Raw genomic sequence first — 25,273 nt, forward strand, 5'->3', positions numbered from 1 at the left:
GTTGCAAGTTAAGGAAAGTCATATAAACAATATGACATTTTTGAAAGTCCTTTAATTTTAAATAATGAATAAACATAACGTTTTTAAGTTCATTTTCAGGTTATTTATCAGCACAGGATTACAACAACAGTCTTTGAGAGCGTGGACACAAACTTCTTTTAGCTTTTAGTTTTTCGTGCCCTCGCCTCTTTGACAGACGAGCTACGTGCTAACCTCGAGCTGCATTAGATGATTTACATGAAGATCTATAAAGACATCAAATGAAACATAAAGTGCTTAACTAGCCGTCTGAGGCTCTGAGCAAAAGCAAAAGTTTTTTGTTAATCTAATAAGGCGAAAGAGACAGTTTGATTGGGCGTTTGAGATGAAAACAGCCATGTGACACTCGGTCCAGCTGTCAGAGGCAAATGAGCAATCTGGGCTTACTGGGCTTTTTCCCCCCTCTGCGCTCTCTCCTCTTTAATCCCTTCTTCTCTTAAATTGTCCTCTGCTGCTTTGCTAACTGAGGCATTACTGGGATAAAATAAATAAATAAAATAAAACAAGGCCATTAGAGAAATGGCTAACAAATCGAACGTAAGAGGAGTAAGCAAAGAACAGAGGGAAGTGGAAAAATCGCAGAACAGGTACAAAATAGCTGGAAGATGAGAGGGAGGAAAACTGATGAAAAAAAGGAGTTGGGATGGGGGGGTAGGCTATAAGAGGATATGAGGAGGAGGATGTTAGGGCAGTGGGAGACCCAGGGGATGATACTGGGAGACAACAGCATGGTGAGAGGGGTGTGTTCAGGAGTGGAAATGGAGCCGAGTGAAAGAAACAGACATTTGCAACGAAGACGCCGTGTGGGAGGGGAGGGGGAGGAGCTGAGGTGGTTGAGGAGAGAACAGAGGAAAAGAGGAAGGTGTAGATACGGTGTCCCCCCCCTCTAACTGTGGTACGGAGCTGGGCGACGGCTCCTTGGCTGCACTGCGCCTGTGATTATGCATGTAGCAGCCAGGTTTGTCAGGCTTCGGGTCCCGCCAATGCACCGCCGCCGAGCTTTATCTCGAAATCCCTGTGATTAATGAAGCTGGTGTTACGTTCTGTATGGAGTAGGTGGACGAGGAATGATCAATCTTAATGAGCTATCTACTGTCCCTATATTAACTGTGGGGGGATATAATGTATGGAGAGCCTGGCGGGGCATCTCTCCTTTAAAATACGATAACGAGGGAAGAGGAAGAAGGAGGGCGAGCAGGTTCGCTTCCAGCCGCTTATGACACACTGCCGCCGCTCACCTCGCGCTTCCTCTCCTCGCGCTTCCTCTCCTCCTTTTTCTTCTTTTGGCTCCCTCCTGAGAGCTGGAGCTGTACTAGAAACAGTTAAGACAGCTCAATGGATGTCATCCTTAGCAAAGTTAAAGAGACAGCGTCAGGCTGCTGCCAGGCACACACGAGGAGGGGTCTCCAGAACTCCCCTGGCGTTCCAAAATGAGATGTTTGAGTCAATATCATTAATACGTGGCCCCCATATGGACTCGTGAGCCAAGGTTAATTTTAAGCATATCACCATAGCATTGCATGTATTCATTTAAAAGAAATAACTGCACACAATGTGCCTAGAGTGACTGGAATAATTTCCTCTCTCATTAATAATTTGGAACATTTCTAGTTTCCAGCAGAGCTACCTCAACTTAAGGAATGCCATGAAAAAGAGAAGGAGGAGCTTTCAAATTCATTATATATTCCAAGCTAGGCCTGTTTTGGAATCACAATAACTCCGGTTCTGCTTTAGCTAATCCTGATGTGGATAGCTTTAAGATAATCGGTCCAGCACAACACCACCAACGGTGATTTTAATTAAATTGCTACTGTTGCACGGACGATGATCTGAGTCAGCAAACGGGAAATGAAATCTTAACGAAAACCACAACTCTTGCATTATATTTGTCTCGGAGAAAGTTGCGCTTTTTGCAGGAATTTCTAGCGGGTAAGGGTGGAGAACCTCAGCGAACGAAAGAGAGATCGAGACGGAGAAAAACAGGGGGAGAAAGGAGAGGGGAGGGTTTAATTAATGTGCTCGCTATGATTAATGGTCTCGGTGCGGCTATCACAAACTGGCTGTGTTTTTAATAACTGGTTTGAGCGGTCTGTCGTGATAGGAGTACGTTCTTGCGGTTGATTCAAAAATAAATATTTATGCATCGCTGCAAATACTGAAAGCTTCAAGTCTACTGCGTAAACGGAGCAAAGACGAGTGGACAAATATGACGAGCAGTCACGTGAACAGATCCTGACACATCTTTATTGCATCCACTGACATTAGAAGCCAGTAAAAAGTCAAATCAAGCGCTACAACAGGATGTCAGGTTGGATCTAACCTTCTGGGAGTCCTGGGAAGGCCTAAGGAAACCAAGGAACTTATTTCCCCTGAATAAACAGCAGCAGCATGCACAACCCGGACTTGTAAACAGTCGCTATCTCGCTAATACGGCGATCTGTAACGTCCTTACTTAGTGGCAATATTGCAGCAATAATGTGCCAGAGAACCAATATGCAAGTGGACAGTAATGCTGCAGTGCCGATATGCTCAGACCAAAAGTAAACAAAGGCGAACACGTAATTAAAATCTTACTCTGCCCATGGTATGAATAAGGCAGATAAGGGAGATGAAATGGTCACACGAGAGGAAAGATGGGTCTGCCCCGGTTGTGAGGCTGGGCCAATCGTGCTGTAGCAAAGTAAAACTCTGATCTTAACTCAACAAGACATCTTAATTGCATTCACTAGCAGTTCCAGAGCGGCTAGGTCCCCAGATTACGCTTGATGTGAGCTGACTGGAAGATGAACTTCCTGGGCAGAGAAGAGGCCGGGGTCCTGCCGATTGTGTGCGAGAGACGGTGGAGGAGGCTGACTTACAGCTGTTTGCGCTACGCCCTCGCGTGCATATGTGCATGTAAAGGCCTGGTGAGGCGGAAGGAAGGTTAAAATGATGTTTGACATCACAAAAGAGGTGTACGGTATACAGGGCACACTCAGTGAGATCTTCAATCTCTGCTAAAGCCCCCAAACACATATGGCAACCGTGCTTCGTGGGCTCACTACCATTAGCCATTTACCCACAATAACAGCATATTTTCAAAAGCGACAGAGCGCCGCGCGACCGCAACATGGCTCCCAACAGCTGTCTCTGCATTTGTTAAGCTACAAAAAAAGCACCATGAAACACATGATTCGAGTGGTCGTCACGGGTAACAGTGACAACGTCACTGAACACAGGGCTCAAAACTAACGGCTTCCTGTTTGATATTAATGTGTTTTTCTTTTTTAAGTCACGAGTTGCCTCTAAATGGTGCTCAATCACATTTGCAGTGAGCGGGTTCATCCCTGCTGAGCTCTGCACTAGCTTTTCCAGGCTGATATTCATCAGGGCAGCCATCGATTTTAATGACTTGGTCAATAGACACACACTGACTCCACTCCCAGCATCTCCCTCATGCTCACTCGCTCTCTTTCTCTCTCCTGTATGCATCTCTTTTTACTTTCACCTCCTTCCGTGTGCCGATTTTCTTCCTTTTTTTTATTACTATCTTTATAAATAATGTCAGTCACTCCCGATTCCTGCACTTCAGAAAATTTCCTTAACAGTTGTGACTGCTGAGGCTCAAGATGCAGATGTTGACAGATTATTAAAAGCGGAGAAGCCGTGCGAGATTCTGGTACAATTGTGATAAAATCCACACTTGAGGGAAACAAAGAGGAGACAGGGAAAAAAAGAAGCGAGGAGAGGGTGGTGTGAAGGAAATTAACAACTGGCAAGAAGGTGTGGAGTTTGATTCGTACGCTATGACAGGCAGGTATTATGAAAAAGCCCTGCTGTGGATGCAGAAACCAGGTAAGGCCGATCATAACCCGGTGACTGGCATATCTCAGTAGGTGATGTAGTTAAAGCTGCCGCCGCGACGCGCTGTGTGGATCTTCAGCCGCACACACACAAAAAGACAAGCGTACGTCACGTCCACGTATGCTCCGTACTGTAAACAGAAATGCAGACTAACGCGCAGACACGCACACACATAGGAGCAGAGGGAGAGAGAGGGGAAGACAGTTGTTGATGTGCCCACTGATGCAGAGCGAAGACAAATTGCTCGCTTTGAAGGCAAAGCCAAATCAAACACAGAGTGTGATTTCTGTCACTGGAGTGTTTGGCTTTAAGGCTGTGAGGCTGACATCTGACAAAACATGCATGCAGTCACGCCCAAGAAGTTGGGCACGTGCGTATTCACACACGCGCACACATGCACATAAGGCCTGTTGTGGAGCTGGATTAAGGAGGAAGAGCTCTGTCAGCTCCTCCACAATCCACATCAGTGCTTACCAGCATTGTGTCTGGAGGCTTAAACTTCTTTAAAATAGAGCAACGCAGTCTTTTTAAGTAGTGGCTTTACTATTTCAACTGGGTGTTCAATATTTCATCTATAAAATCTGCAGACGTGAGACGCTGAGCTGGGGATCGGACCACAGATCACAGCATGGTTTCTCAATATGAGAATGGACATATTCCCCAGGCTGACGCGTGCTTTGCTTGCATGACATTACTCTTTGAACATCTGAAAGGAAAGCAAATTCTGCGCGTGTCAGGCAAACAGCAAAAGTTCTGAAACCTCATTTATAATTCCTTTGCTGAAATTTTTACCACGATCTTTAACAAATATGAGTGAATTAGCATACTTGTTGTGTGTTAGTTCTAATAAATGTCATAAATATTCATTTTTAAAAAAATACAAAGTAAGTAAAGACCATGTGTAAATTTGGGAAAGTGGCATTATTTCATTGAAGTGAACGCTTTGACATTTGCGGCGGTTTTCTACAACCATTTCCAAAAATGCTGGGATGCTTTTTGAAATCTAAATAAAGCTGCAGTGTCATAATTTGCAATTCAAATGTTGAAGCAGAGAATTTCTTTTTAAATTTGTCCAGTACAACATTTAAAAAAACAACAAGAAAAAAAAAACAGACATGAGGCTATAGAAGGGATCACTGCATGGTGGAAAACCTCCAAAAACATTATCAGTAAACACATGCGAGCTAAAATGTCACAAGAAAAAATAAAAACAGAAATAATATGAGCAGTTAAAATGTTTTATTTGCTTTATAAATTATAGATGTGGCATCCTCCAGCCTAAAGAAGAAGGTTGTTATCAGAGAAGAGCTGGTTCTGGTTCCTTTAGCCTCGGTGGTGGAAGTTACCGAGGCTAAAGGATACTTGCAGGATTTAGGGCAACATGTTTTGGTATCGATCCCATACCAAGTAAATACAGGGCCAGTACTGCTGATCCCAGTACCCAAACTTTTAAGCTAAAGTGGGCAGAAACAGTGAATTATGATTTATGAGATCATCATTAGTAGGGCTGGGCTATATCATACCGTTCACGGTAATACCGGTGTAATTTTGGGCAACGATAGGAAAATGAAATATCGCGATAGAATATGGGTTAAAAGCGCATGCGCAGTGCCTATGTTTACATACGCACATGGCGACGACGCAGAAGGAGAAGAGCGAAAGTGGATCGTTAAATGAAACCGATGAACCAGAATTGGTTTGTAGAAATGCTGCAACTTCAGTGGTGTGGAACTGGTTTAGCTTTCGTCCATCAGGTACACAACAAAGCACTATTTTTGGTAGTGCGTGCTAGCGGGCCGTCGTTATTACCGTGTTGTTTGGAAAATACGGCGCACTTAAAATCAATCCTTTGATTTTTCTGAAAATTGACAGAGCCCCTTATAATCCCGTGTGCCTTATGTATGAATTCTGGTTGTGTTTACTGACCTGGAAACGATTTTATGTACACGGCGCTCGAAAATCTGTCAAATGTTTTAGTACGACTTTGCTGAGCTACGAAGCCGCACCGCTTGATGGATTGTCGGAGCATTAAAGCTATCGTAGGCAGGCGCCTCGCGGAGTGATACGTACTGTGCTTCAACATAACATTACCGTACTGTGTGTGTATAACCTCTTTTTAAGTTTTGTGGATATTATACATGGTTATGCTGAGGATATGTCAGCCAATTTCCACTGGAAATGCCTTTTGGTTAAACTGTCTGCGAGGAATTTGCACTGTTAAATTTTTATATAACTTTAATGCACACAAAAAAACAGCTGCTTGTTTAAGTGAAAATACACTGATGGGGTTTTTTGCACTAATAAAGTTGTGGAGTTGTAAAGTATTTTGTCTAGTGTCAATTATATCGTCAGTTATATCGTTATCGCAAATTTTCAAATGTATATCGTGATAAATATTTTTGGTCTAATCATTAGCTTGAAAATTCTGAACACATTTTAATGATCACTCAGTCACTGTGATTCTGACTGTCCACAATAATGAGCTAACACAGCAAAACACGTTTCAGATTTTCACGTATTTTGAAACTGGCTTTTCTTTTGGAAACCTCGACTGTAAATGTGTCCGTCTCTTAAAGAACGCTTCAGGTTTTCATTGCTAACGTTCTCTATGAAGCTGTATAATAACCCTTTATTCTGTGACAGGTGAGCACACCTGTCAGACATAGGATCCCACACACATTTTGTATTTTACCTTCATGCAGCTGTTTTTCATACATTTATAGTGGACATAATATTTCCTAATGCCATTTGCACTCCTCTCTTACACAAGAGTCTTGCTTTTACTGTTTTTAACTAACTTCATTTTTACTTTTGTTTTGTTATCACTGCTGTAAATGTATAAATTCCTGCACTCCCTAATAGCATAAGCCACTTACCGGGTGCCTGTGGCACTTTTGTTTAACTGGGTCACTGTGTTGTGACTGTACTATTTTTTACTCTTTGTCATGTTGCTGTAACACAAAAGTTTCCCTTGTGGGATAAAGTATCTATCTATAGGAGTTTGGTTCAACTTCCTTTACTAAAATTGTCATACTTGAGTATTTTTAAAAAAAAAAAAAAGGACTGTCACAGTGAACACACGCTTATCAGATACTTACAGGAACAAAGTATCAGTCCTATCGTGCAAGTAATGATCTGATGCCGATACCAGCGTTAATACTGATTGCTGTTAATATTTGGATCGATCTGCCCACAACAACTTTGACTATAGTATGGACGCATGCCGGGCGTCTGGAGGGGGACACCTTGAGCATTTGTGTTTTGTATGCAAAACTTCATATTGAGTCATACTTCTATATCAATGTGAGCTTTAAAAAATATAGCCTTATTACCCCGGATGCTTCTCTTGGATGCATGCTGTATATCTAAAGTTCCCTTTTTAGGGTTTGCAAATGACTGCATTGTGTTTTAATTCAACTTCACACAGCATCCCAGCTTTTCTGGAAAAGGAGGCGTGTGTTTAAGAACCATTTCCTTCCCTGGAATCAGGGCAGAAGCTGATAGCCGTGCACACACGCGTGACTCTTATCCTTTCCACAGCCATTAGAGTTGCCGAATACCAACCTGAAGCTGCTTTCCTTGATTCCCACAAACTACTTAATTTACTATTTTGTGTTCCGCCTAAGCAGAAAATGCTAACAGCAGGTCCTCGATAATTGCAACAGAAGAAAGCCAGAACGGAGGTCACGAGAGTTTTCCCTCCATATTTTAACAGTATGCCGCTACAGCAGGACAGTGGGTGTCCTTGCCACGCTAATACGTGGTGTTAATTGACGAAAAGCCCAAAACCTGCGAGCGGCTGGAATTTGAGACTTCTCAAGCATGCTAAAAGGAGGGAGGGGAACGAAAAGGGACAGGGGAAGTGGCAGATAGAGATAATCAAAAAGACAGATCAGCCGCAGTGGGCGCTGAGTGGTTGGGATGGCATTGTTGGGATTACAGAAGCGAAGTGAAGTGCCCTCGTCAGCCGAGAGAGTCTGCTGAAGAGACGTCACGGCTGCTAATTTACTGGTGCTCAACGCTTTACCTATTTCCACTGTCCTTGTGACATTACCACAATGACATGCTTACTAATATCTATTCGGTGCCAGGCAGGAGCTTTAAAAAAAAAAGCAGACAAAATGCTTGAGGAGATGTGAGATTCAAGTGCCTCAATTTACAGTTTGACCTTCACAGAGGCCCGCACAGGATTTAAAGTGTATGATGTCTGCAAATTGACACTGGGATGTTTCTCTTTTGTCTTTGAAACAGAGGAGCTGACAAAAACTGTTCCCACACAAACTGAATATATTACAGTAACAGGAACAGTGTGTGCTTCCACAGCTGGGTTAAACAAAAAAGCCTCGCAGCACATTTCCTTCCTGTAAAACTGATCAGTATGAACACTATAATTGCCAAAAAATTAAGCTTCTTTGGCCTGTTAGAAGACTCCATTTTGACATGTGGATGCTTAATGGATCGAGACAGTCTATTCAACACGGCAGAAGCTAAAAAGCTCTTATTCGATAGAGACCGGACCAAGCAAACGAGCCCATCTAATTATCCATTTCCAATTCTACCTGCAGTCTCATTTCGATGTATCACAGGCAGCCCCCAAAATAATTGCTTTTTTGCAATCTACAAGTTCATTTGCACACATTTTATTGATCAAAATGAGTCAGGAAAAAGAAAACAATCTAAACCTAAATTAAAAGCTTCATTAAATGTGAAAATTGGTCGGGGAATTGCGAACATCTGTTTCTAGCGCCCTGCGTCATAAACTCCAAGGTTAAAGCAAACACCAATTTATGGCGTGCAGTCTCAGGCACGAGCTGGAGCTGTGAAGCACCTTCACAAACACAGCGTAAGTCAACAAGGCTTCAAAAGATTTCTAGGGAGATGTGAGGGCAGGGACTGAAAGCTCTTCCTGCCTCGTGTTTAGCAGGACTCTTCTGCAGTGCAGCTAGGAGCAGTGAGAAAGATTAACCCGACACACTTGGAAGAGCACAAATCTACAGATGCTGATGTTTTAGAGCAGAGATACCTTCTACTTTGCAAAGAATAACAGTAAAGGGCCTTCTTGCAGGATATATATCTATATATTTTTTGGGGGAAGCACCGATCTCTCTGCTGGCTTGAGGTGCTTCCATGTTCTCGGTGACCTTGGATCAGCTTTGAAGTGAACTGGCTCTGGTAACAACTCTCGCTTGAGTGTTTGGAGCTTTGTTTATGACTGCTGGCATCTGAAACAGCCCGGGCATACAGACCGAGGGCAGAGGCCTAGGCATTTCATTCCAGCGCCACCACACAATAACAGGAGGTCACGAGGAGCAGAGAGCCCAGAGTACGCCGATTTAATACCAAATACCACCTTCCTAGCTTGGATTCGTCTGAGCGACCAAACAAATCTGCTTTGATGTACTCTTTCAAAGTTTTAGAAAGGGATTTATAATCTTTTTTAAAAAACATAAAGAAAAGATCGTCTTTAGAGTTTTTACAGTGCCCTTGCTTACCTTTGGGATGTCCGGGGTCGCTGAACTCGTACTTCCCGCTCCCAACCGTCCGCAGCATTTGCAGCCCGTTGGGACCGTCCTGATTGTCGGCAGCCGTCTGCTGGCCATGCGCTGCTGCTGCTGCCGCCGCCGCCTGTCCGTTGGTGAGAGGCAGGGTGTGGGGCTGGATGAGGCTGGGGTGAGAGGTTAAGTGGCCGTTGCCAATCATGCTGTGAGCGTTTGGATGAACCACCGGGTTGGCCTGGGCAGTGAGGGCGGATGGTGTGACCGTCGGCTGGGCTGAGGCGTACGGAGGCTGGCTGGGCATGCTCAGCACCATAGAGGGCGGCTGCTGGGTCGACTGCGGCGTCAGCTGGAAGTGGGCGGTCATGAGGGGGTGTTGCGGGGGCACCGGCGCCTGGATGGATGGGGTCACTCCTATGATGGGAGACTGCGCGGTCACGCTGTGGTTGAAAGAAGGCGGCTGAGGGAGGGCGTAGGTGTGGGACAGGAGACTGGGCTGGCTCACCGCCGCCACCGGTGCAGGCCAGGTTGGAGCTGAGGGGAAAGAGGCAAAAAACTACAAATCAATTTCACATTTTTTAACGCCAAGACAAAGTCAAGATAAAGACTTCTATGCTGCCGTGCTATTTAGGTAAGCTGCACAAAGCCGAAAGCAAGAGAAGGGCGCTAATTTTAAGTCGTGATATTACGTGATCAAATACAGACAGAAAACAGCATGAGAAGACAGACTCCAGCTTGAGTTGTGTTCCTTACCACGCCACAACTGTCAGTGTGCCGCTCCACTTCAGTCTAAGTTTGTTTTTGACTCGAGACTTAATATAAAACACAAAATATTTGAAGGGATGTACAGATCAGCACCCAAAATCAACATCGTAATAAGATTAAGAGATTTATTTTGCTACAAGATGAACAAATAGCTTCCTGAACGTGAAGGCATACATGTTCATTGCATTCGGCATTTGGCACCATTATCTGTGCAGGAGTCTGTGTTTACCCAGACACTCTGAGCCAATCATTTCTCTACCCCGAGGCGTTAGATGCTGTGGATGTGCTGGGAAGGCCATATTGGACCTAAACGCCGTCTCCCTCCCTCCCTCCCTCATCCACTCCAACTCCTTCATCTCTGGCTCCTCCTGCCACGGCCCAAGCTCCAAAAATAGACTAGCGCTCTGCTAAGGGGCCAAAGGCTAAACGACAGCATGCAAAAAGCTGAACAAAAAAGAAGAAGAAGAAGAAGCCCGCATTATTCATGGTACTAGCCCTGCAACAGTCCGGGCGGAGATGGATGGAGAGAGAGGGAAAGAGAGATAAAGACAGACATTGCGAATAAAAGGAGAGGTCAGTCCAGTTCATGATTCACGTCATTGAGCCAATCGGCACCAACGCTGCATTTTCATTTCCCCTCTTTTGAAGCCCATCTTGATAAGGGATGGTAATCAAAAGTGTTGGTATAATGGTTGCACATGCTGCAGAGGCTCAAGGTTTTAAAGGAGCAATGGAGTTGACTGGAACATACACACATTTTCCATCTGCCCTGCAGTTCTTTCTTGACTTTTCTTTCAGTCTTTTAAGAGGAAAAAAAAAAGAATTTTGCCATCGTGACCCGACAACAACCTAAATTTATAGCGCTCACCTGCAAGGTTTAACAAAAATGAAGAATCCGCGTCTCTAATTTTCGTCTTATTCCCTCAGATTTAACCGTTGAACTCCGTTTATTATTTATTTATTTGCAGAGCAATTTGCTTGAGTGCAAGACTGACATTAAAAAAATAAAAACACGACTATTTTTGTACAAAGAAGCGAAAGTTGAAACAAAACTTCTTTTTCAAAAGGCAAACTTTCTTTAACAGACAGAACAGAGAAGTTTCTGTTGAAAGAAACCGTTGATTAATTCTGGCACAGTTGGCAGAGAGCTCTCTGGCAACACAGTTCAGTGAAGTGTGGAGAGGAGCTGGCTTCGTTGCAAACGCCAGTCACAGCTTGGAATAGCGCGCGCACGTGAATCAATATGCAACACTATGCTAGAATTGGAGCGTCATATGCGACAGCGTGCCGGTGCTGGTGACATCTCACTCTCCTCACGCTTCAACTCCAAGCTGTGGTGTGGGTGTGGGGAGCTGCTGTGGCGACGGAGCACAAAAGCTCCACGCCGTCCTAGTGCAACTGCATCGCTCCTGCAGCGAGCAGGCTTCTGCTAAAGAAACATTCCTCGAGTAACTGATCGGCTGTTTAATAATTAATCCGCAGACCACGCAAATTATAATTAGGAGGGGAACTGAACAGGCAGCAGCAGGGGTTGCAACATGTTTTGAACATGACACTTAGCCACCACAGAGTCACAGCTGTTTGTAATCTGGATTTGTCGAGCCAGAATTTCCACCGGAGCGCGCGCCGGGCCAGTATTACTCTTAAATGAGACACATTTGTGATGAGCAGGAAGCGCACGGGCCAACAGAGCAATGTAAGGAAATTAACAGCTCTAGGGCAGAGCCATTCTGGGTGAGTTCATTACAATAGGAGTAAAAAAAACTTCAGCATTGGCTCAACTCGTTACTGTCGGCGCCGCCGCTCCGTACACGTCTTAAAGTGGCGTGAACAGAATAAGGTCGACATCTAAATTAGACCTGCTGGAGATCATTTGGAGGACTTTCGCGGTTTTGCTATATCGGTTTGATTGAGGCTAAATCAGCCCCGATTAGTGACACAGTAACGAGGGTGACAAAATGACGGCAAAGGAGGATGGTGGGAGTCTGGAATGTGGGTGAGGGGATGCAGCCCACCTCGCTCACCGCAGTCCTGACGCAAACTGACATTTCTGTAATTATATGCCTAATTAAGCTGGTTTATGTAAAGTTCATGTTTATGAATGAACATTATGCATGATTGTGTATGTAAAGCAAGCATATTGCAGAGGCGAGTGGGTTTATTTAGGGCAACGAAAGATGGCTTATTAGCATTGGATGCTAGTTTAACTGGCCAGAGCATCTAGATGCGAAGCACAAGTGTAGAGTGTGTGTGAGTGTGTGTGCATCCTGCTCTGCGCTTACATGTAATGTACAGCTCTGTAAGCTCATTTTGGGGCTGCACAGACAACACGGGGCCTGGATTTATGCCTCAATTTGCTGAAGCATTATTTGTATTCAAGTGAAAGCAGGCAAAAGGTGCACCAGTCCTGTTTTTGTGCCTCATCTAATTGTTAGCATAGTAACAATTATTAACTGTTATATGATTTAAGCATAGACTACAGCGGCTCTGACGCAACTTAAGACAGGAAAACACCAGCAAGCAGAAAAATGCTTTAAAAGCACACGAAACACAGCGGAAATGCTTTTGGAGAGACGATGATGTCACAGAACAGCTGGTGAAATGACATGCTAACAGTAAACTTGTATCTATAATATTACATGAATCACGGGATTAAAACAAACACTACCTGCATATTTTTCTCCCACTTCTTTTGAGGGCGGCTCAGAGCGAAGCTTCACATGTTCTGCTCCGTCACAATTTTGTCTCCTCAAAAGCACTTCTGCTGTGTTTTATGTGCTTTTTCAGCATTTTTCTACTGGCTGATGTTTTCTTAACCCTTTAACATCACACAGGCCAAATGGCTTTAAGTAAAATCATCTTTCAAACTACACCCACGAACCAAAGCTAGCTAGCATTACAGCTCAGCTTGTCCCCTCTTATTGGCACACGCTTCTCATCAGGTGTAGCTACATACTGTCATCTCCACAGTTCAACGGTTGGCGGCTGTAGATTAGTAGAAGAGAATATATTTCCTCCGTGGAATAACCCTCATCACTTCTTGAAAGAGGCATTGCTGCATATTTTTTTATTTTCTTGCTTCCAGCACCGCCTGCCATTTAGTTCCGTTCTCTTCCAAAGAAGGCAAACATCTCCAGGGCATTGATCTTCAAAACCAAGCAACACCAAAAGAAACTGGATGGATAAACAGCTCTACAGCCAGAGGGAACAATATATACATTTGATTATGAGGTCAACTGTCCCTTTCATAGCACTCTACTCCTACAGCGAGATCTGCTACCATGTGACACACAGGAAGAGTCGGGAGCACGGTGTGTAAGTGGACTAGCTAAATCTCCTCCTCCAGGGTCACGCATACAGCCTCGCATATTGCAGGTCCATCGGGAACACAAAGGCGCAAATAATGTTGTATTAGACTACCTCGACAAGCTGGCGCGAGTGAAAAGACGAGCCTAATTGGAAGGAAAAAAAAAATACCCTGGATTTGAATCAGGCTGCTCCTTTTTCAGTCTGCAGCTTCTCATCATTTGGTCACATCAGCACAAAACACCCGATCTTTCTTACCTTTCCTATTTTCTTTAAATATATATGTATGAAATAAATATTCATAAAAAAATACAAACACACATGTACCTTTCTCAGAATTGGCTTCATCCCTGCTACATGTGCGTGTGTTTGTGAATGCTGTGCGTGTGATTCATTACCGGTGGGCTCGGCATCTCGATGTTGCTTAGCAGGGGGCTCATCTGTATCCCACGGTGTGAGCTGGTTTATAGGAGTCTGTCCCCACCTCACGCCTGGAGCCAGCAGCAGTCCCGGGGCCTGGCTGTCTCCGGGAGACAGTCCGGAGACCTGCAGCACGGTGACACACACAACAGTGCCGATTAGGGGATTATATGGGAGGGGGGAGAGAAGAAAAACAGGGGGGAAAAAAAGGAAAAATGTGTCACATCCTTCACTAAGCATGTTTATATAAAAAAAGCACCTGTTCCTTTATGATGTGAAGAGAAAAAGTGACAAATGACAGCAATCTCAACTGTTCTTTAAGGTCTTGAAGTGAGCCATGATGATGGTAGAGAGGTGTATAATTAGCTGTGAGTGAGTGATGATTACAGACTATAACAAAGGGGGAAAAATCCTGTTCAGGGCCTCAAGAATCTTAGCAATGTTTCTCTTGTTGTATACTAATAACAATTAAACTTTCAGGCGTGGGCTACATTCAAATTCTCCCCTAGAGATTTTCTTTATCGTCTTCCGTGTTGAATTATTAACATTTTTGTTCATTCAAGCGAGATAATAAAATTGTGAACCAAAACATGACAAATAGATTCAATAAGAGAGAAATCTTTTTCTCGGGGACGGGAGACAAGAAAAATGTAATTTCAAAAAAGAAAATGAAAAGCTAGCTTACAATGTGTGCGCTGGGTGGGCGAATCAAACTTCACCAAACCAAACTAAGAGTTCCCCGAGCCTCTCTTTGCACCCACGTCTGTAATATTTTGCTCTTGTCGGGCAGTAAGAAATGTTATCAGGCAAGCGCAGGCTGATGAAAACACAGGGTCAATCACCACTGGACCTCTGAGCAATATTCGCCTCCCCTATCTCCAGTTTTGGACGCACACTCTAACAACCAGGCGGGGAGAGAGGGGGCCTCCCTCCAAGCCCTGCTCACACCAGAGTTAATAGAAAAGACCTGGTCACCAGGCCCCTCCTGTGGCCCGGCTGATCCCTCCATCCCTCTTTCTCCATCCCTCAATTCCATTATCCCCCCCTGACCCGGCGTCCACTTCATCAAGCACGCCATCATGCATTCCAACAGCTGTGTCGACAAAGCCCGGCAGAGCGCGGACTGACCGCACAAAGACCCAAAAAGAAAAAGAAAAAAGCAATCCAAACAATTCTTCCCGCGGTGAATTAATGTGCAGCTTTACATACTGGATCGATCCCATTCCTGGAAAATGTCCCTCTTTTGCTTGAATATGGATTTATCTCAGCTTTGCAGGACCTTTAACACCAAGATATTACTCTGTATTGACGCAGCGCCACCATCTGCTGTCTAATAAACAGCTGCACAATAGCAGACAGGTTCAATGAGCGTCACTTACTTGATAAATCTATACTGAAAGTTATCTGACAGTTCGTATGTGTTTGTAGGGGAGGAGGAAAGGGGGGGGGGAAACAGAGGAAACATCTCAAGGCAAAATAGAAAACAGTGTGATGGAGTGAGAGAATGGAGGCGGGTTTAGGGGGGAGACAGGCTGTCAGGTCTTTCTGTCCATCTCAACCTGTCGACTTCAGACAAGAGAAAACTGAAATGGTTTACTCAGAGGATGCCCTAAGCGCTCGATTCCTCCTGAGAGCCCTGGAGACTTTGGGAAATAGAGAACGCCGACCATTTTCAAGGTGTGGACTTTCCCTGTGCTTTCTGTGGCCCACTATTTATTTTAATGAGCATTTTTTTCCTCCTCTGCTCTGTGTGTTTCACTGTACTCCTCTCCAGCCATGCTTTACTTTCCCCTCTATACAGGCAACTCCTCATTAACTCGCAGTATTGACTCTCTTACATTCTTTTAGCCCTGCACCTGACTCGTGGCGTTCTCTCATTAATACGCCCCGTCCATTTATCCAAATAGAAGGCAAAAAAGAAAAAAAACAAAACAGGAAACAGGAAAGATCTCTTCTAGTGAAAAGCAATCCGTCTGTCACGGTTTTAGTGCACCAGGTAAAAGAGAGAGGGGGGGGAAAAGGTTCTTAGTCAGCGCCATCACATTGACAGCATATCAGCTAGACTCAGGAACAATCCTGACTTCAAAATGATCAAGGTTAGATAGGAAATACACAGACACGCAGACATATACACAGTGGAAACACAGGTGTGTATGTACACACAGCAGGTGGAAATACAAGCACGCACACACACAGAAGCCAGGAGATATCAGGAGGGATGTTTATTAAGATGGCAGACTTGCTGCAGGCAGGCAGGAAGGTACTGTAGGTTCTGGGACAGCGCCTGCCATTTTCTCTCAATTTTATTTGCTCTCCCTATTTCCAGTCCCCTCCTCCCTGGCCACCCATTATCACTGGGCAGCAGATGGTTTCCTCTGACTTGACAAAAACCATGCTGGAGAAGAGGAGGGAAGCCAGATAAATAATTCCAGAGCCGTGCCAAACCATTCTGTGTTTGTTGTCGAGCTGGCCGGGGAGCGCTTTCTGTACGTCCGCATGCAACATCCGTGCATGCGGACGTGCAATGTGGCGCTTTAGAAACAAACACCTGCTGACACCTATGCACACAAATCTGCACACATAAGTAAACGTAAACACGAGCGATGATCTTAACAAGTCGTGAATCTTTTTTTCTTACTGTTATTGTTACTATTTTGGTGGGTGGGCTCGTATGTTATTATAGCCTCAAACATCATGTGATGTGAAGTATAAAGTCACACTTTGAGTTGTAACTCGAGGTCCTTCGTTCTATGTTTTGATAGCCGGTCCAGCTGCACATACGTGCTAATTCCTGAGAGTGCTGTATTTAAAAGTGCCGGCCCTTAATGGATTTATTAATGAAAATAAAACGGCGACCTCCCCCAAGAGTGATGGCAGAGGGCAGTGTAGTAGAGTGCAGTCCAGACATGTCTGTGCAGGCTTACAGTAGCATGTGAAAGTCACATTATCCTGGTTAAATAAAGGTTAAATAAAAATAAATAAAATTAGAGAGACGTTCCACACATTTTGCAATGTGAGTGAGGGCTAATGGTTGCAACTCCATGGCGGGGGGGGCCTTGGCCAACACATTAGGTTATTTTGGTCCGGGATTCTGGTGCTCTCGTGGGAGATCCAGTTGCTCTTAATGTTACAGCACATTTATGTAAACTAACTCGTTTTTTGGGTCAATAAAAGACCTGAGTCGAGAGTACTTTTAACTACACGGGCTGATCAAAGCAATATTTCTCATACCCGAGACACTGAGGCAACTCTAAAGAAAACAAAAACTGGAAATCTTTAGATTTTAAATTCAAAACCTCATAAACTCACAAGCAGTTATTCAGTTTTCTGGACCGAATAATCAGTTTATCAACTATTATTTCAGGTCGAACACATAACAGGTCAGCTTCTGCAGAGGCGCATAATGCATTAACAGCTTGGAACATTGCTATTAAAATGTGCATCACTGAACTTGCTCTATATTTAACAGGAACTCTGCGTATTTTGCTCACTGCTGTACTGCAAAACATGCAATCTGAATTTGAAACAGCTATCCATCTGCTCCTCAGGCACACGCAGCAATAGGAGAAACATCCCCCACCCTTCCTGAACCTCTGAGTGTTGCAGACATGTCAGAATCGGTGCGTCGAAGAGAGGAAGGAAGATAAAAATCGAGACGAATCAGGCCCGAACATACGCCCGTCCTCCTCGCCTGGACACAGCGGTCATATTCTGCTCGGCGTATCGGCCGTTTTCTCGGACACGGCGAACACTGACATCTGTCACTATGTGCTCTCTACCATCCTGCAATAGCAGGCAGCATTATTGTGCTTACCAGAACCTCTTGCCACTGGCTACCATCTGCTATGAGTACATATAGGAGGGGCCTTGTGGTGATCCGGGGCTCTGGGCTTTGATTGCTTTGAGTTATCCACAACATCCACATCCAAATAAACAGAAAAGCGTTTGCTCATGGCTTTGTGTTTGCCTTAGCATTTTGTTCGAGCCAGCCCTCGTCTGTGAGAGTTATTGCACCGGTTCAATCCTATAAAAACACCGAGTCGGACACCAGGCGAAACCACCAGCACGGACATGCTGCATAAGCTCCGGCACTTTGTACCTATTGTGCTTCTAATATGGGCCCTGCATTCATTAGCGTAAAGATACAGCGCTTCGATCCAGCTGAGAGAAATTACTTCATTGCTCGACTTGGGGAGAAACTGCAGGAAAGAGCAAAAGACAGCGACAGAGAGAGAGGGATGAGTATGTCTGTAACGCCCAGATCCCATTGGGGGTAAACAACATTACAGCACACACTGATCAAATCAACTAACTGCTACGAGATTTAATAACAGGTCTGGGTGGAAAAAACACACACAAAAAAACCAAAAAAAAACCAGGTGTAGCGAGAGCAAAGCCGCTTTTGCAAAAGAAGGGAAAAGAGGAGGAGAGGAGGAGTGCTTCAGGAGGGCCTTAAATGGAGCAATGGGCTCCTACAAACACACCGAGCTGGTCAATAACAATACCGCATTGAAAAGCTAATCTTGTGAAATGTCATTAGCACAATTGCCAAACACAATGAGATAGCGATGCGCGGCGTGCAGGCCGGTGCTATGTACACAGGTTGATTGTGTTCTACCTTTTAAAATCCTGTGTTGTAGCGAAGGGGGAGAAACACGGGCTACAAGTGAGGAGGAGGGTCGCCGCCGTGCGAAGTCAATCACTCGCTGTGGTTATCAGGTGGCCAGTGTGTAGCTGTTTTACAGGACGGGTTATGGTGCACCAAGAAATGTTCGCGGGCTCTTTGCTGGTTGAACAGGAGCCGCCATTATGGTTTCATTTATATGCAATAAATAAATAAATAAATAAATAATCGCACTCTTCCCCTCCCCGCCTGCTATCAGACTGCTGTCTTTGGGGAGATGCACGCACACAACTGTAATCGTAATCAAAATTTCAATAACAGAAGTCACTGCCTTGCTATATTGGATGAACCCATAAAAATATCACACTGTAATTCCACACTATGAACAGATACCCTCCCTCCCAAGAAAAAAACAACACTGTATGCTGGTAAGGAAATGAAATTTTACTCTAACAGAATGGCTTTTTCTTCCCTTTGGCTGGGCATGGAGTGATACAGTGAATTTGGTTGAAATGTGGTGGGTGATGGAAATAATGGCTCTCCCCGGAGACAAGAAACAGAAAGAATGTCAGCGAAGGAAGGACTGAAAGATTGAGAGGCAGAGTAAGACAAACCCATCCATCACGTCGCCTTTTATCATTACCTTTGACAGATCATTTTCAGCTTTTCTAAAATAGAGGATGGGGGGGAAAGAAAAAAAATCTTCTTTTTCCTCCTCCTCCAACTCAAAGCTCCAAACCAAGTGTGGTCCCAAACTGACCAGGAGCGTGAAGAAGTGGACAAAAGCGCACAACTCATTTTCTTTCGGACATTATTCACTTACTGTAGAGAGGTATCTCCTTTCCATGACAACGCGCTGACACCTAAATGTGCAGTGGATTTGTTCTGGACTTCCGTCATAATAGTGCTGAATGCTGGAGCGAAACCACGGGGCGGCTGTGTCCAATCTATTAGACTGGAACATAGCAGAGCATCTCACAAGTAAACAAAGAGACTACTGCGCCATTTTTGGCAGCCATCTTAAAAAGCGAGCGGCGCACCAACGTGCCGAACAGCCTGGTGGCATAGATGGCGAAGGCGCGTATTCACTGTGATGGCTGCGCGCTGAAAACATGGAGAGGAATCGAGGTAATGCTGTTTTTTACTCCGACCGGTCCAGCGAAATGTCTTCAAATGCTGCGATTAGATGTGTCGAGCGCAATGTGGAAGCGCTTTTCTCTAAAATTGAGAAGCAAATCTTTGTTTAAAAAACCTTATTGTGAATGCGAAGCTGTTTTAGCCTTACCGAAGCACAAAATGCGTTACATTTTACCTACAGGTTTAAACCAATTTAAACCGAAAAAATAACCTTCTGTAGATGCTTGTGACTGCAAAAACTACAACTCCAAAGTACTTTTACATTATTATTATGCAATTTTTGCATTACTTTCAGTCTGCAAGCTTTGGTATGCCAGCTATCACAGCCTTTTGGAAACTCCAGAACGCCATGTTTCAAGTCTGCATTTGGACTCGAATGCACGAAAGATTAAAAAGTTACTTTTCTTTAAAAAAAAAAAATAAAGTTATAGATGTGGAAAAACAAGGCTGAGGAAACGCAGGTTGCCTAAATAATGTCCAAGGTTAAAGACAAAGTTTATTCAAAGAAAAATAAAGGGGTGGGGGGTGCAAGGAAGAGAAAAAACAAAGCTCAGGGCCTAACTGGAAACACAAAGAGACGGACGAGTGGAGGGTAAACTGAAAAAAGCAAAAACTGACAGGAGAGAAGCGGGACTCGGGGTTCTTTTCATTATGCTAATATATGCTGCCTCATGTCCCTTTTCCTCCCGTGACCCTGAAACCGTTCCCTCTCCGTCACCACAGAGGATCCTCAAATCCCTTAAATACACCTTAAGGAAACGAGGAAGCTTTCAGAGGAGCCTTCATGCATAGGTGGCACACTTGCACACGTGACTACGTGCATGCTAGTCTTGCGGTTTACCCACCAATAACAGTAAAACAATTATGACACAAGATGCAACATCACACCTAACACATTATAAAGTACTGGGTAATGTAACTGCAGAGTGTTGCAGCATCACACAAATCAACTGCATTTTTAAATGTATCTCTTTAGTTTTGCAAATGACATTAATGAAATTACATATCTCAAAACAAGCAGTTTGACAGCTGACAAATACACCCGATACTGACGCCGTTAAACCGAGTTTAATATTTCTCGTCAGGAAGTTTCTGGTTTTTCTGCAGTGACGTCACTCCTGAGTCCAAAAAGTCAGGAAAGTGAGCATAAACAGGATTGTTTTGGTTCTTAAGGTAGAGCCACTCTCGTATTACTACGAGTGGAAGGGGCCGTTCCAGATTAAAATTCTGACTGGCAACGCAGAAATTCCGACGTTATCTGGAACAAGGCAGGGCATAAGGACGTCATGGGTGGGGAAATGGCAATGACAGGAAGTAACATCACCTAAGCCACACAACTAGCAAAATAAAATAGGAAGTGAAAACGAGGAGCGACAAGGACACACACAACACAGAGCGACAGTGAGAAACAAGGACACCGTGATCTCTCGACATAAAACAAAGCCCTAACAAAGGTCTACAGAAATGCCACATCCACAGTCGCCATCTGGATTTCAGAAATATCACTTTATACCAGACTAATATCAGCCGTTACCGGTTGCTGACTGGCAAAGAAATACACCGAAAATTTGAAAACTAAACACAAACACAGCGCACATGCTTCCAGGCACCAACACTTAATACTGACCCCCAGCAGCACAACAGACAAACACAATGAAAACACGAGTGCCTGGTGGATATATATATGCTGCTGATGCACCACAGAAAGGGATACTGATACAGGCTCTATCATTTGAAGCCGCGGGCCAAACAAGTGAAGGGGAACGGACTTCGCTTCCACTAAAATTCCAGCTAAGACACTCCGACAGCTCCTGGCTTGATGCACACGTTCCAGAAAAGGGAAGCGTGATCGCAGGGGCGAGGCCGACAAGCTTCAGTGGAAAAGCAGGGCTGGAAACCCCGCCTAATATCCCATGAGTGCTTCGAGGTTGCAGCGTTTGCCCTCCAAACCCTACCTCCCTTCTTTGTTTTCTTTTCCTTTTCAGACCGAGTAAGTGGCTAGGCCGCTACAGTACTGTGAACATGTCTTAGCTTTGGGACCGAGCGGCGTGGTCAGGCTTTTAGGGAGGTTGACCAGTGCTTGGACATGTGAATCGCGGAGACATCCTAATGTCATGGTAACACCTCCCAAAGGAGAGTGTCAGGAACCATGTTGCCCTCCTTCGGATCAGCCTGGGATAGTTAGAGACACAGGACTCCGGCAGGCCGTGACCCTGCCTTGATATGTGGCGAGCGTTTTGGGAACAAAATACCCACGGCCTGTCACGGCGACAGCATCAGAGACGATTGTGTAGCTGTTATCTGTGGGTGAAACGACTGCTACGTGTGGCCACGGGCGCACACACGCCCAAGCCACAATGTGTGGCTGTAATAAATGAGCGTTAACTGGGCAAACAGCCATTTAGTGCTAAAGAATAAATTGAATTTATATTGATATTGCAATATGAAGGGAAACAATATCTGCTTTGCCAAGAGAGCAGCATGGGGAGCTGTTAAATGCATTTTTTTACAATGCATGCAATCAGCAAGCCAAATACTGGGATGTTCTGGGCAGACAGACCAAATAGCAGATTCCCGGGGAGAGTTTATATAGTGTGTCAAGACCAAACGAAATGACTTCTTTACCACCATATTCATTTGCACTTCACACATTGCTATGGCTTTACAATCGGTGGCACAGCGCATCAGCGTTACCTTGACTTTTGGATGCTTAGTGAATGTGGCTGCTTCAGGAACAAGCGACGCCATTTATTCTGTTATGCATGAAAACCCATTCCTCCCTCTGTGTTACCAAGTTGTATTAGCAGCGGCTAAAGAATTTTCGAATCAAACTTCTTTTTTCTTTTCTACAAAAAAAAAAAAAAAAAATCAAGGACGAGTTAGCGGCAGCGTTCAATAAATTAGTATTGAACTTCAATTTGTGAGGAGAAGCTATAAACTTCTGTCTTGACCTCTGATGTATTCTGTCAGCCTGACCATAACCTCACACTCCATTTAACACTTATTTCTCTATAATGGTAACTGTCAAAGGGATGTGATGAGAAGGCAGAATATGTTACCCCTGTGAGACACTCGCTTCACACAGCATGGAGGAGGGTTTAATTGAAGGAGAGCAGAGTTCTCTAGCTAACGTGTCTGCTAACAACAACTCAATGCTGCCCAGAAAATCTTCTTTATCTTTATGGGAATTCTTTGGCTTGGTGTTTATAGGAATCTGCTAATGAGATGGGAAAAAATAAACTAATAGCATCTAGAGTCAAGAGAGGGACTCTTGCAGGTATAAAGCATTTGATATACATTCCCTATTAGCGTGCATGCAGTGTATATAAATGTCTTCTATTGGCTTTTGCTTGACATGAAAGATTTGGCAAACAAAAAACAAAAATGCATTTGGTCAATAGAAAGGATAAACACAGAAGAGGGTTTTGGCTGGCACTCTTGTCAGCCTGACAAATTGCCCAAATTTGTCCTCCCCAATAGCTGATTTCAAATCAGACGGCATTAAAATAAGCAGAGCTGCATTTTGTTTAACCGCCCATCCAAATCCACCGGATTTAGTTTGCTAGAAATGCACATGCTGAAGCATTTTACAGTGTTACATCACCTCGGCACCCAGAAGGCAAAATCTCTAATCAGACTACAAGTGTTGGTAATTAAACTGAAAATTCAGGCGCTGCCAGTGGCCACTATTTGCTGTGAATGTGCGTAATTATCGCCGCAGCGCTGCGGCATTATGGGCTCACAATGGCCAAGTTTATCAGCTCCACTCAGATGAACTCTGGACACTGAAATGAATATGCCAGTTGGCTGAAGAGTGCCTATCACCTTTCATCGAGGTTTCGGGGGGCAGTATAAAGCGAGGTACAGTGGAAATAAAACTCTTCACTGAGGTAGATAACAGTGTTTTCACTTAAGAGCTTTTCCAGATGGAACAGCGTGTAAAAATTTGAGCATCACATGAAAACAAAGCAAAAAAACGTGTTCGTATTCTAAACGCAGATTCATTTTTATGTAAGCAGCGTGACTTGTGAGAGGGATATGGTCTTCAGCCTGGGACTTTTATCAGTCAAGAAGCAGTGCTCTCGCAGCCATATGTGTAACCTGTGGTGGCGTTGCAGCCTTTGAGGTTTGGGTCTTGGAACTCCTGCCCTGCTCCCCCAGGGACTGAGAGGAGGCTAAAAGACTGGTTTTATCCCACAAGATGAAGTGGTCAGTGCAGCTCTGTGCTTCTGCAATCACAGGGGGGAGTCCAAACAGCGCGCTGCTTGGGGTAAGATATAAACTGGAGAGGCATGCTGGGATCATTAGAAACCCAAGTCTCCTAAAGAAACTGAGAAATAGCCATGAACTACACAGCGGCAGGTGGATAAACAGACCTTTGCTTGAATTATGGGAGGATTTTTTTCTCTTTTTCTTTTCTTTTTCTTTTTTTTTAAGCAAAAGACTTTTCTGTTTGGAGCCGCCTTTCAACTGCCTGTGAATGAGCTTCTCTTGATTTGGCCTAATGTTGTTGGTTTTTCAAATGCTAATGCCGTTCTATACAGATGGCAAAAGTAATTTCAAGGTTACTGTGTTGAAAGTTACAATTGACAAGTGAAATTAGGATGTTTTTGCAAATCGGCCGATGTCTACAAGCTTGTTTTGATTCTTAACAGCACTTTTTTTTTTAAAAACTATTTGTTCTGAATCATTTCATCTCCTCGTTAGAATGCAGATAAATACTTTAAAGAGAAAACTAGACATTGAATTGTATGCAAAAAAGATTCCTCACAATCATGTATTCTGACCACTACGAGGATGAGAAATCTATTTTTGCTTTTATTAATAAATGCTAGAGAAGGTCTGTGCAGTCTGCGAGTGTATATTTCAAGAGGTAAAATCGATGCAGTGTGCCTATCAATGTTGCAGTGCAGACATATTCTCCGCTTCCTTTGTTTTCTGCTTTCAAAGTGTCCACCTCTCTTCAGTAAACTCATATTGCAGTTAAAATGCGACCAACAGCATCATTGTAAGGAATCCAAAAGCGAACGTGTCAGGGAGAAATTCCTCTCGTTAGCTAGCATTTGTCCTTTTTTTTTTTACCTTAAAACTGAGAGACTCAAGGTTTAGTATTCACTTTAGTCAGAGTGCCAGTGAAACAGGCGTGCCTAAAAAACAAAAGTGTTGCTTTGGATCACTCTAACAGGTATACACTTATCACATCTGAGAAGGCTGTACTTCAAAAAAAAGTAGGGAGGTCTTTTAAAGCCAATATTTACTCCTGTTGGCATTTATAAAATCATTTTTACTTTGTTCTTTCAGTTTACTCATTTGTTGTGTGATAGTGCAAGAGATTAAAAGTGTTTCTGCTTTGTGAACACAGACAGATAACATTAATATTCATGAGTTAGATGATTAATCACCAACACGGATGAGTCACGTTATAAAAAAAGGTCCTGCAGCCAAATATATAACTAGCATGCTCCACTGAAGTGGGCCTTCATACTTGGAGAGTGTTGCTTTGCCTACTGATCCACGACAAACATCCATTGCATACCACAGTTATGTTAGTCTGCGATTATGCGGCAATGCATGGAGGCAGCAATGTTCTAGGAACTGTTAACCTCTGCAGTAAGAATGCATTTGAAGCAGTTTTTTAAGTAAG

General features: G+C 44.0%; 1 protein-coding gene across 3 annotated transcripts in view; it reads right to left on the reverse strand.

Moving 5' to 3' along the window:
• Window positions 1–25,273, reverse strand: part of klhl29 (kelch-like family member 29) — a 259,109-nt gene that overhangs the window by 110,681 nt on the left and 123,155 nt on the right. For all 3 annotated transcript variants that reach the window (XM_085381923.1, XM_085381924.1, XM_085381925.1), the window contains 2 exons: window positions 13,847–13,994; window positions 9,375–9,911 (listed from right to left, as the gene is read on the reverse strand). In XM_085381923.1, the coding sequence (XP_085238049.1) occupies window positions 9,375–9,911; window positions 13,847–13,994 (685 nt within the window). The remainder of the gene's footprint in view (window positions 1–9,374; window positions 9,912–13,846; window positions 13,995–25,273) is intronic.

The sequence above is a fragment of the Rhamphochromis longiceps genome, linkage group LG15, assembly GCF_057381845.1.
Source record: "Rhamphochromis longiceps isolate RC_006_pf linkage group LG15, R_longiceps_female_GT1.1, whole genome shotgun sequence".
Classification (NCBI taxonomy): Eukaryota; Metazoa; Chordata; class Actinopteri; order Cichliformes; family Cichlidae; genus Rhamphochromis; species Rhamphochromis longiceps.